Source organism: Triturus cristatus, chromosome 1_2 (genome assembly GCF_964204655.1).
Source record: "Triturus cristatus chromosome 1_2, aTriCri1.1, whole genome shotgun sequence".
Lineage (NCBI taxonomy): Eukaryota > Metazoa > Chordata > Amphibia > Caudata > Salamandridae > Triturus > Triturus cristatus.
In genome coordinates, this window is record NC_140580.1 from 92,339,542 (window position 1) to 92,357,581 (window position 18,040).

General features: G+C 46.1%; 1 protein-coding gene across 2 annotated transcripts in view; it reads right to left on the minus strand.

Moving 5' to 3' along the window:
- The window catches only part of WDR11 (WD repeat domain 11), a 671,833-nt gene that overhangs the window by 10,311 nt on the left and 643,482 nt on the right, over positions 1–18,040 (minus strand). Inside the window, exons 27-28 of one of the 2 annotated variants that reach the window (XM_085602786.1) lie at positions 5,866–6,011; positions 3,693–3,772 (exon numbers count right to left, since the gene is read on the minus strand). In XM_085602786.1, coding sequence (XP_085458912.1) covers positions 3,693–3,772; positions 5,866–6,011 — 226 coding nt within the window. Of the gene's footprint in view, positions 1–3,689; positions 3,773–5,865; positions 6,012–18,040 lie in introns of both variants that reach the window. The other variant, XM_085602777.1, reaches the window with a different exon arrangement.

An 18,040-nucleotide genomic window follows, 5' to 3' on the forward strand; every position in this document is an offset into this window, starting at 1 on the left:
CTGGAGGTTTGAGTATCTACTGGAATTCGTGTTGCTTGTCCGTTGGAATTAATAGGCCACTCGTAATGACTCAATTAACACACCAAGAGCTAGCCTGCATCAATAATTATTGGCTTAGGAAATAAGGGAAAACCAATGCAAGACAGCCTTGTGCATGGTGATGACCCAGGATTCAAGCGCATAAGGAGCAGCATCTTAGTCTACGAAGTGCTCGAGTAGAGGTGATCAAATACAATGCAGTGGTTCAGAGGCATCCCAGTGTGAAAATGGTAGTGCATCTGAGAGGCCAGCTACAGTTTTGGATAAGGAATATCATTCTTGCGAACATATTCTAGTCCAGTTCAGAAACAACTGGTTCATGTTGATATCTGCAAGCATATCTCCGCATACCATTGTATGTGAAATCCTGTTCGGTGTGTCACAGACTTCATCAGACTAAATATCCTGCTTGGAAAATTATGTAGTCTACATGGCTTTAAATTCTGATGCCCCTCAGTTAACCTGGTTGTACAATGCAGAATAGCTTCTTTCCTCCTCTCGGTTCTTCTTCATAGTGTCAAACGCAAGAACCAAGACACCTATGGGCATTCAAGCGCTCATAAATTCTACTGACAAAACATAACATAACCTAAGAAACTGAGAAAGTGTTTCTGTAATATTAAATACACTACAAAGCATGCAGAATTTGACTCTATTGCTGCACACGGTAACAAAGTCACTATTTTTTTTACCAGCTCGGCATGACTGGAATATCTGTATTTTCTTACACAAAGGCGCATATTATTTTACCCAATGTATAACCAACCTTGATAAAACAAAAGAGGACAATTAACCAAAAAATGAGATATAGAACTCAGCTTTGCACACAGTACCAAAGTACTTACAGTTAGTAATAGAGCTATAAGCCTAGCTCAGCTATGTCATCTGTATAAATTCATAGATCAGCAATTCAGCAGAATGTAATCTACTTATTACAGGAAAGGAGGGGAAGACCTCTTTATAAACTGTCACTTATTTACATTGAGAGCTGGTGAAAAAAAATAAAACTGTCCACCGGTTGCCACGATTCTGAAAAGGAACTTTGGAGAAGATGTAATCCTAGCCATAAAGACCTTGATCCATCACAGAGGATGTAGAGCCCCTGAGCCTCACAGGTTTTTAGTGAGCCTATAATTAATACATTTATTTTGGATTCTCAAACAGGTAAGGGGAGGCTAGGCACAGGAAGGGGAGTCCACAATTTCAAAATAGTCCTCAGTAGCAAAAGGTTTAATAACAAGAGATGTTCCAATATCCACCATCTCGCAATACAAACTGTCAATAAGAATCACAAACACTTCATCAATTTCTTCGATACAAGTCTCTTCAGGGAAGAAGACATCGATAAGGAAAGCAATCCTAATCTAGAAGTAAAAAGAGGATAAACAGATGCCATTTCAGTGAAACTACGGGGTATTTGAGAAAGAATTGAGAAGAACTAGGGACAAGTTTGAGGCAAGATTCAGACTCTCCACAGAAGGCTGCGATTTCTCTCGACTAATGTCTAAAACGAGCGCAACAAAGGTGGTGAAGCCAATCCTCTCTCTTCACCAGTGTCTTATAAGGCATCTAACTACAAAGTTTTCATTTGTTCGCATCATAGAAGTCACAGAGGCCAAAAAGACATTTAAGAGTGCATCATCCTTAACAAGTCACACTGCTCTTTATCCAAGGCTTACAGAGGAGAGCAAGCCAACAGTTAAAACAGTTAGCATTCAAAAAAATAAGAAATTCCTATGAGAATAGGAGCCAATAGGGTAAACATTTCTAACAGCTGCACAAACTACAGAAAATAATACCTGGAAAAAAATACAAACAGTGATTACGTTTGGAAAGTAAGGCCTCTGTGTTCACTGTTAGAGAGGAACATTGAACTGCGGGGGTCGGCTGGTGAGGGGCATCCTGAGAGCTGCAGGGCTGGTGGCCTTATATGTTAACCCGCACAGTACACCAGAGAGTCAGTGCCCAGTGAAACAGAGATAACATTTCCTACATTTTGTTTTGATTTCCTAATTATCATTATTCTTTTTAAAAGTGTTTACAATCCCACTAAACTCGCAGGCATGTCCTACTAGCTATGAATAACGAGCCTCAATCCATATCAAGGCAGCCTCTTCCCTGAGCACCAGAGCAGCCCTACTCCCGCCAACGATGGGGCAGAAAGTTCCATTAGACGAGGAACATTGTAGGACTCCCTCAACAGAAGGACAATAACTTTTAAAAGACTCACGCTAGGCAGGGCAATGAATACAGCAGTTCCCTTCTCTATGGCACTTCAGACGAGATTAAGGGCCTTATATAGTGCTTGGCGAGCAGGGTACCGCGCCACAGATCACCCTGTCTGCCAGGAGCGGCCGGATTCAGGGAAGAATGTCGGGGGATTCGTTGTGTTTCTGCCGGCAGAGACTGTGCTGGTTCCTCCGTCAGAAACCTCAGACCGACGCCTCCATGGAGGTGAGGCCATAAGCCTAAATATTCAGACCCTATGTAGGGCAGAGATAGTGGCATACTTTGTTTTGTTTATGACCACCAGGAAAAGTCTGGTGGTCCCAAACAGGAAAACACACAAATAGTCCCCACATGCTCAGAGATACACCAGAGTATGCCAGGGACCTTCATGTACTTTGTTGTTTAGGGGCACTGAACCTGGAACCCCCACAGGAAGCTTCAGTATCATCAGAGGAGGCGCTGCAAGATGGCTCCTGAAAAGGCACAGCGACCTCTGCTAGGCAGCCCCATATTTGTGTAAGGGCAGGGAAACACAACACTCTGCTGCCCTGTTGGAACGGAGCACATACTGCCTAAATAAGGCCCTGAATCTGGTTTCTAACACATTTTGTACAAATACAATTCCGAGTTCCTGTTTTGTGGGTGTCGAGTAATCTGGGATAGGAGACTTCCTTTCGTGTGACAAGGCCAAATTATACAGCTGGGTTGAGTAAATTAAGTGGCAAGAAAAGGCAAATTATGCGTAATAATGCAGCACATTTTGTAATAGCATTACTTCTTTCAGCTTGGTAACACTCTCTGGGCATTGGTTGCACCTCATTAGTACCAATTTAACATCCAAATATAGCAATAAGCAACAGAAAGGTGTGCCTCGAGTTTGGCAAAGGACCTTCCCCTGCGCTGCAACACATCATCGCATTTTTAGTAACTTTTGAACCGTTTGAGCTAGAAATACATTTGCTATTGTTAAATTCTGTAGAATGATGTGGCAGATGATAGATTATGTGGCAAATGCGGCAAAGCTATAATTATGCGAAAATCGCCATGGCCGCACAATCGCATAATTCCTGCTTGTGGGTGACTATCTCAAATTCAAAACTCATACCTTTGTTACAAATAATTAAGCAGTCACATTATATGTGCTTACAATGTATATATCATATACTCATACCTGGTTCAGGGACTAACAATGAATGAATGCAGCAGTGCTTCAAACCGTTCTCATTTTGTTGTACCAGTATACAGTACTGTATCCTTTCCGTAAAAGCCTTTTATGTAATTCATGTACCTTTATAGGGAGTTTCTAAAATTCGTTTTGTTAGAAAGGTTTAAATACTGTTGTTTGCATTTCTTGAATAATAATGTTTAAATAATGTGATAACGATACAAAGGCAGTAATTAAGAGTTTAATACGAAAAGGATATTGGTTTCTTCATTGACTGGGATTGCGCCATACTCCAGACAGGCATCAACAAACAGGGCCGCTCGATCAAAGTACCGCATACTGTGGTAGACAAAACCGCGAAGAAGAGTTAGAAACTAAAAGAATACATGTAATGGCCCAGTGTGGTCAAGACAAGCAAGGAGCAAATCAACTGATGTTATGTTCCCACTAGAGGCATGAGGCGCATGAACCCATCCTATGCTCCCACTAGGGGGAGGGGGACAAACCAGCCCATACTATGTTACCATTAGGGGAGGGGGACAAACCAGACCATCCTATGTTCCCACTAGGGGCAGGGGGCAACTCAAGCCATCTCCTGCTCCCAACAGACAGGCAGAAAATCAGCACACTTCAGCTCGCTGGAGAGGTGAGGGGGGTTAGTAAAATACAGTGCCTTCAGAAGATGCAGTGGAGAACCACAAGGAGCTGATTGTATGTCTTTGCTCCACTGTTTTCAGGAGAGGCGGGGACAAGTCAACAAACACTGTTCCACAGAGAGGCAGTAAATCAATCAGCCACTGCTTTCAGGAAAGAAAAGAGAATCACCTGCTGCTCCGAGGAGCTGCAGGTAGTCAATCAAAGACTCATCACATGACATACAGACCAACTACCTGCAACTCCCATGAAAATCAGATGGCCAGCGAGTCTCAGCTGCTCTCATGATTAGCAGGAAGGCATACGTCCACTGCTCGGATGACATTTATGGCATGCACTCTTAACAGCTGCCCAGTGGAGTCTCATGCTGCTCTCATGACAGCCAGAGTTAATTACATGCTGCCATCATGCCAAGGAGCGAATCAATCAGCTGCTGCCCTGACAACACTTATGGACTCCACCATTCACCTATTGCTTCCATGATAAGTCAATCATTCGCATCTTGGTCTCAAGAAATAAAGGGGTCGATCACATGCAGCTCAAGAGATGAGGGGAGCCAATCAAACACCCTCTAATCTCATAGCATACAGGAAGTCACATAATAATACACGTCTCTAAGGAAACTCAGAGGTCCAGTGAATCACATGCTCGCTTTATATGCGGAGCGTGAATCAATCACACAGTGCTCTCAGGACAAGCAGAAAGTCAGTTGTTCGCCGCCCTCAAGAGAAGGAGGAAGGCAATTTATCATCCACAAACACAAGGAGATGATGGACGGGGCGTTGAAACATTTCAGACACTCACCCCCAGTCACAGATCTAGGTTGAATCCATCATCGTTCTTTAGCTCACTTTGCCACCCCAGTTCAGACCCAGCTATATGCTAATCAGTCTTGACCCTGTACCTCAGGGGAACAGTCCAAGCAGGTCTTCCCTGGACCAGAAACAAGCATCCTGGGACTGTTTTTTTTGAGGGGGGGCATCCTGGGACCGGTTTCGGAGTTACACCCCTCATCAGCTAGGCTAGCTTGAATCCAGTGGCAAACTGAGCAAGGGACCCACATCTGGGCATACCCTACTAACTTATCGCAAACAAAGCAAAGACAAAGAGATGATGGATGGAGAGCTGAAACTTTTTAGCCACTCACCCCCAGTGACAGATCTGGGTTGAATCCTTCATCGTTCTTTAGCTCACTTCGCTACCCCAGTTCAGACCCAGCTATATGCATATCAGTCTTCACCCTGTGCCTCATGGGAACAGACGTGGGTCCCTTGCTCACTTTGCCATTAGATTCAAGCTAGCCTGGCTGATGAGGGGTGTTACCCTGAAACTGGTCCCAGGATGCTTGTTTTCGGTCCAGGGAAGACCTGGCTTGAGAGTTCGGGCTGGACTGTACCCATGAGGATCAGAGTCAAGACTGATTTGCATATAGCTGGGTCTGAACTGAGGTGGTGAAGTCAGGTAAAGAACGATGATTGATTCAACCCAGATCTGTGACAGGGGTGAGTGTCTGAAAAGTATCAGCACTCTGTACATCATCTCCTTGTGTTTGCTTAATTTATCATATGTAGCAGACCGACTGTGCAAGACCAAGAGGTAGGAAGCAAGCCTTGTCTCACACAGAATGCAATCTGCCATTTTGGTATCCCGTAAGGAAAGGCAGACTTTGATTGTCACTGTCACAAAAAAAGTCACTGTGCAAATAGATGCAGGATGAATCAAGCAGCTACCAGGCTGCTGATGTCGCCACACAAGATGAAATCAAAACCTCTGCTCACCTGTGCAACATCCTCACAACCCGTGTGAAGCAGCCCAGTGACAGAAGCACCAAGATGGCCGCTGACTTCTGATTGACCTGAGGAGAACAGAGGTGATCCACCCAGCGCTTCAGGACCTCCGCACACTCATCCGCACTCAGACGCACCTGGAGAAGAAAGACGCAAGAGCAGAAACAGATTAATCCCTTAGATCCTGCCCTGCTCTGAAACGTGTCCTGTTTACAACACCCATCTGGACATCTCACAAACACATGGCCGAAATATAAACATAACGTCTATTTCGAGAATTAACTAGTGTTTGCTTGGCAGATTACACATACATATTGCTGACAAATTTTGGGCGCATTTTCAGTGAAACGATCACCCAAAAGTGTGCCTCCATGTAAATATTAATGTATCCTTCATTCCCTTTTCAAGGGAATTTTCTAGTTTGTTAGATTTGCTGCGGCCAGATTGCTGTCTCACTCTGTTGTGTCTCCCTTTTCCTGTTTTTCCTTTGCCTTTCTTTTCCATCCCTCTCTTCTACTAAATGTGCTCTCTTCACATTTGCCAGTTTCTTTCTCAACAGTTGGTTGTGCTCTGCTGTTTTCCCCTGTACACTCATCTCCTGAAAGCAGTTCAAGCTGTTCCCATAATACCAATGTCTACCACTCACCACTGTCAGCAGTCTGAGTTGCCCCTAAATTTCCTTTCTGTCCCTGCTCTCCCTGCCAAACCCCTATCAGCCCCTTTTTTGACTGCCAGATTTGTTGACAAATCCTCCTTTTTATGTCAAAATCTGTTTATTTGAATTTTCGTTTAGACTGATACAAAATGCAGCACACACACAACAAATATTCGAAGTAGGCCAAGAGTAACAGATTTCACATGAAGGTTACAGTTTGTTCACGAGGTCTATGGCATAGCCAACTGGTAATTATTACAATCCTAACTTGTTGCATTTACTGTCCGCACATGTTGTTCAAACTCCCCTCACAGGAGGGTAACTTAAAAAGGACACTTAACATATCTACAAAACTGTGATGTCATGGTGCAAATAAAAAAATATGATCATCGTCTGTTCTGCTGTGTGATTAGATAAGAAACAAATTGAGGGCCCTAGGTCTTGGGGCACATGCCATCAGAGGTAGCCCCTCCGAGACGTAGCTCACCAGAGGAGACCATATATAATCAAAGCCATTTCTGGCGTCGTCCACTATGTTAGCCATGCGCTTCATCGCCAGTGCCCTCCATAACCTCACGTGCCATTGAGTTAGGGATGGTGCCTCTTATTTTTTCCATGCTACTGCCATTTTAGCTGCCCCCAGACAGAGCCACATAACCGACCTATCGCCTTGTGTCTGACGTTTCAGGGCTGGGTCTCTCGCCCCCAACAACATGTGTTCTATGGACATAGGGTTTGGGTAACCCAGAATTAGTTTAATATGGGATAGGATTTCTTTCCAAAACGGTTGCATTGAGGGTCAGTCCCACCAAATGTGGCGAAAGTCGCCCAGCAAGCCGCAGCCCCTCCAGCACCTGTATGAAGTGTTGGGAAAGATCCTATGTAGCTTCTGGGGGTAGAGATACCAATCGTAGATAAGCTTGTAGTGTGCCTCCCTCAGGTGCATCAAGCGGTTATATTTCAGTACATCGCTACTTAGGTGTTCCCATTGTTTTTCCGCTAGCGGAGTATCCAAAAGGCCATCCCAAAAACGCTTATGTCGCAGAGCCGACCTGGGGCTCATGGCTTGTATGAGAGCATACAGAAAGGAGATGCATCCCCTGGAGGTGGATCCCGACTGGGCGAGCTTCTCTATAGGGAACAGGTCCCTGGTGGCGGCTAGCCGCACCAGAGGTTGCTGAACCTAGTGTTTGAGCTGCAAATAATGGTATTCTTCCTTGGCATTTAACGCAAACTGTTTCTTACACTACTGAAAGGGGATGAGCTCGCCTTTCTCAAATAAGTGAGAGATCACCCGACACCCTACTTCCCGCCACGCCTCGAATGGTCCCTCTTGAAGTGCAGGGAGGAAAGCCGTATTATAGTGCATGGGGATGTAGGGGGAGGGAAAAGTAGTGAGCTGCAGCTGTCTAGTAAGAACATCCCATACCCGTAGTGTAGTAGATGTGGGGGGTGCTAATGTATGCGTTGGGTGGTCTGTCCTGTTTTGGCTTCCAAAGTAAATCCCAAATAGAACGGCCAGTGATCTGTCTGTCCATATGTAGCCAATGCTTTTTTGAAGCTTGTAGTGACCATTCTGTAATCACGCGCAGTTGACCCACCCTATAATACCCATTAAAGTCCGGTAACGCCAGGCCCCCTTCTTTAATTGGTCTTCCCCAGCCAGGTAAATTTAGTGATTATTTGTCGCAGTTCCCTAAATAAAGCCTCCTCCACTGGAATGGGCAGCCCCTGGAAGAGATAGAGCAATCTGGGAAAAGCATTCATCTTAATGGCATTAATCCTGCCTAGCCAGGAAATGTAGGCAACGCTCCATTTACCTAGATCAGTTCTCAGTTGTCGTAGTAGAGGAGGAAAGTTGGCCTTGTAGAGGTCTGATATACGGTGGGTGAGCTTAACGCCCAGATAGGTAATCTCTTTAGTCGTGCAGCCAAAGGGGGATATTCCTTCCACCCGCCTCCACTCCTCCCTGGGAAGGGACAAATTAAGTAAGTATGACTTGGCTGAGTTTATCCGAAATCCCGCCACCTGCTCAAACCGCTTGAGCTCCTCTTGGATCTTCGGGAGGGAGATCAGTGGATCTGTCACTGGGAGAAGCACATAATCAGCAAAGAGCGTTATCTTATGGTCATCTGTGCCAAAGCGTATAACCCGAATGTCTTAGTTGCATCTAATTGTATGTGCTAGGGGCTCAAAACTCAAGGCGAAAAGAAGGGGGGACAGTGGGCATCCCTGTCTCATTCCTCGTGCCAAGGGGGGGAGCCGAGTCGTTAATTAGAACCCGGCAATTAGGAGAGTGATAATTGGATTGAATCATCCCTACAAAGGTCTTGCTGAATCTAAAGCGCTGCAACACTCGAAATAAAAAGGACCACTCTACGAGGTCAAATGCCTTTTCCGAATATGTGATGTTACAATGCGATCAAAATGATTGCGGTACGTTACATCGCAGTTTTTACAGTGCAAGTCGTTACAACGACTTGCGCTGGAGGGCGCTGGACTTAGGAATAATATGATTTACTATTCCAACACCAGTCTACGTACAGTAGGGAAGGTGTTGGAATAGTAAATTATACTATTCCTTAGGTTAGAGCGCCATCCAGCACAAGTCGTCGTAACGACTTGCGTTGTAATACCCGTGATGTAAAGGCATTGCATCGTAATGAATGTTTCCCGCTTTTTCCGCGTCTAGCAAAAAAAGTGCCGCTGGGATGTTTTTCTTCCGTGCCTTTTCAATTATATGGATGATGCGCTGCAAATTATCATGCGTCTGTTGCCACTTGATAAAGCCCGATTGATCTGGGTAAATGAGGCCGTGGAGCAATGATTCTAGGCGGGTAGCTAGAATTTTGGAGTAGATTTTGGCATCTAGGTTCAAAAGGGCTATCGGATGATAGGAGGAACAGGCTGTGGGGTCCTCTCCGGGTTTGGGGATCACCGCCACAATCGTCTCACCCATGGTGGGGGTGACCTGCTGTGTTGAGGCAATGACGTTAAATAAAGTAGTTAAAAAAGGGACTAGTTCCAGCGCAAAAGTCCGATAAAAGAGTGCAGAGAAGCTGTCGGGTCCCAGTGCTTTTTGAAGTTTCAGTTGAGTGATAACTCCAGGGGGCGTGATCCGATAGGCAGATCGGGTGGAAGTGAGTTTGCAGCCTCGAGGGTAGCAAAGATTGACTAACAAAGATATAATCGATGCGGGAGTATGATCTGTGGGAGTGGGAGAAAAAGAGTAGTCGCGAACAGTAGGGTTAGCATCTCTCCATATGTCTACCAATCCCATGAGTTGGAGTTGTGATTTGAGTGCCTTGCCAAAAACTCCTCCCGCTGCTCTGTGTGCACGAGTCGAATCTAGCCCCTACTCCCAGACCAGGTTGAAGTCTCCCAAAAGTATTATGTCTCCCTGGGCAAAGGTCTCCAAAGCCATAAGGAATGAGAGAATAAAGTCCTGCTGTCCCTTGCTTGGCACATATATGACTGCAAATGTACATTGTCGGCCCCTTAGCTCCACCCGAACAATAACGTATCTCCCTGCCTTGTCAGCCTTCATGTCTTGTGCTTGAAATGGGACACCCGCGTGAAAAAATAGGGCCACCCCATTGTGTTTGCACCGTGAGAGGATCTGAATATTTGCGGATAAGCTTTGTGGCGCAAGCGCTGTTCCTCCGATTTTTTAAGGTGTGTCTCTTGAAGAGCCGCCACTTGCACATTGTGATCTAGCAGATATTTCCAAAGGCGTTGTCGCTTGTTAGGGGAGTTGAGACCCCGGGCATTCCAGGTTAATATCCTGACCGCCATAGGAAAATATGTGAGACCTTTCCTCCCTCGCGGGTGGCCCTTCTAAGACCAGGTAACTGTACCCCACACCCATTCTCACCCCAGCATACAAACAAAATAAAAAATGCACCATGACATCTAACTAAAGTAACAAACCAGAACAAACAATATAATCGAGCATGGATAGTCCTCCTCCTAGAGGAGAACCTCCTTGCCAAATCGAACTCGTGGAGCGTAACCATTCCCGTTCTCCCAGCCCCTACAACAATCTCTATTGAGGCATATGTTTTATAATGTTGAACAGCCCGTTAGAGCTAGCATTTGGTTCCCCCCCGCCCAAATCAATTCAGACTGATAGTCCCGGCGACGACTCAAGAGTCCAGGAGACTGCAAGTCCTCAGCTCCATCTGCCCTCCCATCTAAATCTCCTTACCACTTTGGATATAAGTCACTCCACACCACTTTCACAGCTAACACATCTCGCTCAGGCCGCTCCTGGGTGTCAGGTAGCAGACCTCGGGCCACATGGGGCGACCAGGTCCAAGAGTGTCTCTCAGAATCGTGAATTGCAAGTCCTCCGCTCCATCCAACTCTCCATGGCAGTAATTGCCCGCTCCCATGGATTGAGAGGGGTGGGGCAGAGTGTCCCGTCCGGTGGAGAGAGCTTGTTCTCAGGATCCTTGAGTCACGGAGCTCATTCTGGAGATTTATTAGTCTTGCAGCCTGCTCTCCTCCACAGGCCTCCCCCACTTGCGCTATTTTTGTCTCCTTTAGTTGCCCCCCAGGGGGTGGGGTAGAGTGCCATAACAGTTGATGTATAGTTCGGACGTGTGGCCTTCCTGTCGCGAGCCTATCTCAATCAGGATAACTGCAAGTCCTGCGCTCTATCCAGCCTTTTAGTGTCAGCTAAACATTTTAGGGTTTCTCCGTCCCCCAAAGGACGCGTGCTGTGCAGCATAGGATTCCCCAGACAGTAACTTCAGTGTGTGGGTTTCTTGCCCCCTGAGCACATTGTCTGCCACTGGCCTCCGCCTTTTCTCCTGCGCCGCCGCTCACCTTCTATATTTTGTGGAAGGGTCTTGTCGTGGGCGGAGGAGGTCTCGATTCCCAGTAAGTCGGCTGCTGCTTTTAGATCCGTGCAATGTTGAGATTTGTTGTCCCAATGGAAGGCTATTCCAAAGGGATATAGCCATCGATATCTGATTCTCTTTTCCCTTAGCAATTCGGTAACCGGGCAGAACTGCTGACGTCGCAGGAGCGCGGCCTGTGCCACGTCCTGGTAGAGTGCACACGTAACATTTTGGAAGGTGATTTTGTCGGTAGCTCTCGCTTTTTGTAGGACTTTTTCCTTGATCTTGAACGAGCTAAACTTCGCTAGCACGTAGCGGGGCCTTCGGTTATCCCCTGGAAGGCGTGGACTCACTCTGTGGAGTCTCTCTAGCAGAACCTCACGGCCATCCTCCCCCAACACCGAGGAGAACAAGGCCACCATGAACGCCTCTTGGTCTGGGCCCTCGCAGTCTTCCTCTTGCTCGGATGTTGTCGCGTCTAGAGCGATTTTCTAGGTCTTCACATTTAAGAAAGGTGGCTTGCAGCTGTTCACTTAGATCCGCTGAGCCTTCTTTCAAGGGAGGGAGACAATCAGCTAGCTCTTTATATTTTGCATCCAGGTCTAAGGTTCTGGCGCCCACTGAGTCCACATCTGCCTGCATGGATACCATTTTCTCCCTCATCTCCGCTCGGAATGACTCAAAGGAAGCATCCATATTAGCCTTGATGTCTGCCTGGAGTTCCTTTTTGAATTCCCGCAGAGAAGACAAGAGGTCCTTTCTAGTGAGCGCCATGGTCCCCGTTGGTGATATCGCCTCGTCGCCTGCCGCTCCGGCGCTCGTGGTGGCAAAGTAATTGGAAACCTTGTTGTTAGGGGTCTTTTTGGGTGGCATAAGGGGATCTGCTTATTGGTCAGCTCCTGGCTGCCCCCTCCATTTCGTAGAATCAGCGCCGAGCGTGCGTGGTCACCGATGGCCCTCTGTCCCCTTCTCCACCCTCGTATGGGATCCCCTTCAACTTCCGGCCCCTCTGTCTTGCCGTCTGTCTAGCGGGTCTCCTTGTGTATTCTGATGTGCACTCTGGCCTAATAAAGCTCTTGGATCAGCCTTTCAGAGTTGGGGAAGGAGGGGGGCCCACTTATTGGCCTATGAAGTGTTGCCTGTGGAGTTTAGTGCTTTATTTTCCCCAGCTCGGTGGCCATGTTAGGGTCAGGTACCAGGCGTCTTGTGCTTCAATTTAACGGGGGTCTTTTGGCATCCCTTCCATTGATTCCCTCGTGATCGCGGGACCCTGCCAGCACATCCCCACGCCTCCTTGCTATTGTACTTGCCGTGTGAGAGTCATTGGGTAAGTGTCCCCCGGGCTCACCCCACTTCAGATGCAGCGTATTGGATTCTACCTGCTGCAGGCAATCAACCTCTCCGTGTTGTCCCGCAGGTGAGGGTATGTGGGGTCTGCATTTGGGGAGATGGCACTTCTGGAGGTTGGGGGTCGGGTCCCTCGCCGAGTGTTCTCCTTTTAATGCACCGCGTCCGCCATTTTAGACTTTCGGGGCTCCTACAGCAGGGATTAATTCCGCCATCTCCGCCTTTACTTTGGGGCACTTGGGCTGCACAGGGAGCGCCTTTACCTGCGTTTGGTAGCCGGTCTGACCCTCCGATGCGGCTAAAGGAGTCCGGGGCACTTAGATGATAGTCCATTCAGCATCTGCTGCTGTGCAAGGCGCCATTTCCCCCTGACAACCGCCGAACACCAGCAGCATCCCCGCAACGACTTCTTCCCTGCTCAGATGGGCTTCAAGGCTCCGTAGGCGATCCTTGCCGTCCTCCCATGCGGGGGTGCCCCGACAGTCTTCCAGGGTATTTCGAATGTGCCGCTGTATATGTGTACCCAGGCAATGCGTTGTTTGGGTACCGCCGCTATGCAAGGAGCCATTTTCTTCCTCATGGAGCCGAGCGCCGTCTGCTCCCAAGCATCGGCTTCCTGCGTATTCAGTCGCACTTCTGGGCTCCACAGATAATCTTTATCATCCCCTCGTTCGAGAGTTCTCCGATGATCCTCCAGGGTGTGTCAAATATGACTTATTTTGTGAAGTTTTGCGGGGCCTGAGACAGAGCCGATCGGGATTACGTCAGATCGACTATGTTAGTTGGCCACGCCCCCCCAAATCCTCCTTTTTGATGCCATCCTGTTTTTACCCCATCTTCATGTGTTTCAGTTTACATGGACCGAACTCCACCACTGAATTTGAACATGATTAAAACCAGTGAGGCCCTGTTGATAGACCAGTGTATATCATGTAAGTAGGGATGCAGCATCCAAGAGGCTCCTTCAGAGTTTGTGGACCGGCAGACTGGTGTCTGGCTCGTATCCATAGGTCGAGGACAATGGTTTGAAGTAGGTGGTCAGCGAATCCTATGTAAGAGGTCTGTAAAAGTAATACTTTAGTAACTTCCTGATTTAAGTAGGAGTTTCATTTTTTCAAGCAGCACATGGATTTCATCCCAGTCTTCCTATAATGGTCTCCGGCAAGCATCCTTCTGACTTCACTCACTAAAACCTGGGAACTCCAATAAAGAAAAAATGAAAGATCCAGAGGCAGTAAGCTGCCTTATGTTTTGAAATGACCCTCCTCAGAAGCCAAGCTAAGTGGGAGATTACGAGGACCTTGAATTGAACACCATTAAGTGGCAAGGAGCCAACTATATAACATCATGCAATTACATAAAATTTTAGGTGGGTAGCAGGGAATTTTATGGCAGGTCATGGAGGCTCCTAGTATGCTTACCTGTCTTGCTTTAATTAACACAGCAGCAGTCAAGAAAATTAAAAAACCCATCCCAACCAATCAGGTGCCTAGAACCCCTATAATACCTATCTTGACTGCAAACAGTTCTCTTTTCTTCCTGCTTGCAGTCAAGATACGTATTATATTTCGTTATAGTCACTTAAATACACAGATATTCGTTTAATGTCGACTTTGGTAGCCTATATGTTGATTATTCCACCTCACAGTTTGGCGTTTCAGTTGAAGCGGTATCACTTTATTGCCGCTACACAGTTGCGGCCCGTGCAGGTAAGCGCGGTGGGGAGGGGTTCGGGGTAGGTGGATGGGGTGGAAGTTGACATACAACGGGATAGTGATCATAAAATAAATAAAAAAGCTTACCTTGCGCTCGCCGCATCTCCGACTCGCTGATGCGGCAAGCGCAAGGTAAGTGGTTTTATTAATTTATATATCTAATGTTCCCTATTCCAACGTTTGTCAACTTCCACACCCCTGTCCCGCCCCACTGCACTTACCTACACGGGCTGCGACTGCCGATATACAAATCAGAGCGCACGCAAGGGGTTTCTTCTCACCTCTCTTTTGACTGTTGGCCGCTTGCCGCCATTGAGCTTGTGACGTCTTGCGAGGTCGGCATACTCGTCTCCCTGCATCCAGGTTTGGCAATATCTTTTGGAGCGCGCTCGACACTCTGTGTTTGGTCCCATATGCTTTATTAAGCATTTTGCTTAGCTCCAGTCGGTCTTTCCGATGTTATAGGTTAGGTTGATGCCTCTGGGCGCAGCATCTTTCAAAATCCCTCCTTTTCTCCTCATAGACACTCTCAGTTAGGAAAATGTATCCTCCTCTCTGGGAGGAGCCTTCTCCTCACTGTCTTTCAACCTTAGCATTAACCCCCTAGTGAACACATTTTAATTCTTTAGCTTTCTCGAGTGGCTTTATTTTAATTTATTTTTTTGTCATGACGTTGGCAGCACATCTGTGTTCTATGACAACAATGGGGAGGAATTTTGCAACTATTTGAATGGCTTTATTCAGTCATCTGTGAAACAGGATGTTTCCTCATCTATTACAAAGATACTAAAAACATTAAAAATAGTGTCATAAATATTATTTCAAAAAATGTTTTGGTCCAATCAGTGGGGGAAGGCAGAAAACGCAAAGTTATGGCAGTTACGGCATCTACTGTTACGAAAGACTCTTCATCTTCCAAGGTGGAAGAGATGCCTATCAAAAGATCAAAAAATGCGCAAATGGTTGGTGATGTTTTCTTACATGTGGTAGAGGACAATGTTCCTCCAAGATCTCCCAGCAAGGAGGGGGTAATGTCTAATGTGAATAATAATTCAAAAACTATCTTTTCTGATTTACAGGATACTGATGACGACTCTTTATCCGGTCACTGATTATGACAATGATCATTTGAATTATTCCAAATTTTAGATGGGTACTAAAGGAATGTAAAGAAGAGTTCAGGCTCACCAGGGTGATCCCTTTAATTCCAAACCAGTTTTAGATTAAGATGGTCATCCGATGTTTGATCCTAAACGGATTCACCATCCTACCTGTACTGAATGGCTTCCATCTGACGATGTTGGGCACTTTATTTCTAGTAGGCTACGTTTACCTTTAGACAAACAAACCAGGGCCAAACTGAAAACAAAATGTTCCAGACTCTACTTACTATCCAATATTACTGCGGCTCCCTCGATTAACCCAAACATGCTAACTTTCTTTTCTAAATTCGGAAAAGACCCAAAAAAAGGGATGGATAAGTCATGGTCAACTTGCCAGGATAAATTGCTGAACATGGTAGGCCCTCTTTCCCAAATTTTTGATTTAGCAGAAGCTGGCAGGTAATACACCTATTGATGATAAGGAGGTGTCCAGGTGGACTCAGAACTTTTTGCTTGCTGGGCAACCCCAACTTGACTATTACCCACAAGAGGAGGAAAGGACTTCTTTTGAAGCTAGATCGTAAATTAGCAAAGCTGGCAACTATGGAACCTGGAATTAAGGCGGATGGTTTATTGTTTGGGGACTCTTTTATTAAAGAGTTAAGAAAATATGGCATTAAATTTGCCTCCTTGGACAAAGCCCAACAATTTCTAAAAAAGGATTTTGCTCAATGGGTTTTTGCCAGGGCCAGAAGAGGCAGGAGCCGATTTGCCGGTCACAACTTCAGGAATCAGAATTTCAGAGGCTCCCCCGATAATAACTACCAAGACTTCCGTCCACAGTTCTATCCTCACAGAGGCAGATGATTTCGCAGTCGTGGACCAAGGACTCACAGAGGCACAAACCCCGCTAGTAGGTCATCCTTCTGGCCTTCATATCTTAGGAGGTCGTTTAAGATTCCTTCTAAATAAATGGTGTTCCATCACAACAGATCCTTGGGTGCTGAACGTGAATCAAGGTTATTCCATAGAGCTTTACACAACTCCTTTTCTGATTCATCATCATTCTCCTTTAAGGTTTTCCCACGAAATGTCTTCATGGGCAACCACAGAAATTCTATCCCTTTTACAAAAATAGGCAATACAAGAGACTTTTTTTCACCCGACAGGCTTATTAAGCTCTCTTTTGAAGGTTCAGGCGAAAAACAAAAAAAGGAGATTGGTCCTAAATCTTAGGGATTTCAATCAGTTTGTCGTTTATTATAATTTCAAAATGGAAACTACTATTCATCTTAGAGATCTGTTATTACAAAATGATTGGATGAATCAGTTATATTTGCAGGGTGTCCACTTAACAATTCCAATCCATCACAACTTCAGAAAATATCTTTAATTTCAAAGGAATGGAAAAACGTACCAGTTTTCTTTCTTCCTATTCGGCATATCTTTAGGAACTTGGTGCTTCACAAAGATAATGTAACTGGTAGTGGCTCATCTCAGAACTCAGGGTATCAGGTTAATAATCTAGCGAGATGATATTCTTTTCATGTGCCAAAATATTTACACTCTTCAGTCTCAGACTCAGGTTAGCTGTTCCCTCTTACAGGATCTAGGTTTTCTCATCAACAAAGAGAAATCAATTCTATCTCCTGCCAGACAAATAGAATTTCTGGGATTCTTAATAAATTCAGAGTTACACTCTTCCACTCTTCATTTACCCCAAAGTGAAGTCAATAAAATCAGAAATTGTGCAGATGTTACAGATATCCTCAATTTCTCTCCGGACCCTTGCCAGGATTGTAGTTCTTCTTTCCTCATCAATTCAGGCCAATTTTCTAGGACCTCTTCATTATCGAGCTCTCCAGAGGTAAAATAAATTGTCATCATTGCAACGACCTAGCTTATTCCGATGTCAAAGGTTTAGACCGCAAGTCCCGGATGGAACTTCAATTATAGACAGACCATTTAGAAGCTTGGAACGGCAGGGCAATTACTGCTTTGGCCCCAGATCTTGTCTTAGATTCAGATGCAAGCCTGACAGGCTGGGGCACCGGTGTGGTCAGATCTTGACTGGAGGTACATGGTCTTTTCAGGAGTTAAAATTGCACATAAACTGCATAGAGAAGCTTGCAGGTTCCTTTGCAATCAAGAGCTTTGCACAGCTCCAGGTAAATGTAAATGTAAATGTAAATGTCAAATGTAAATGTCAAGGTACTTATAGAGCGCACTGTCACCAGACAGCCACCTTGCGGTGTCGCCTTTTGCGGTTTCCTGGCGCTGATACTCATACCGCTGTGGAACCCCTCCTGGCTTTCCCTGTGAAGTGTCCACTCCTGGGCACCCCCAGGGTGAAGCCAGGCATCCTTAGCGCTGTTGGGGCCAGTGTGGAGGCTAAGCAAGCTATTGCCCAGAGTTGCAGCGTGGGGCCCGTGATTAGAATAGGCACCGAGGCGAGAATAGACAGGTCCGAGGAAATTGAGCCCGAGCCCCGCCGAGGCGGGA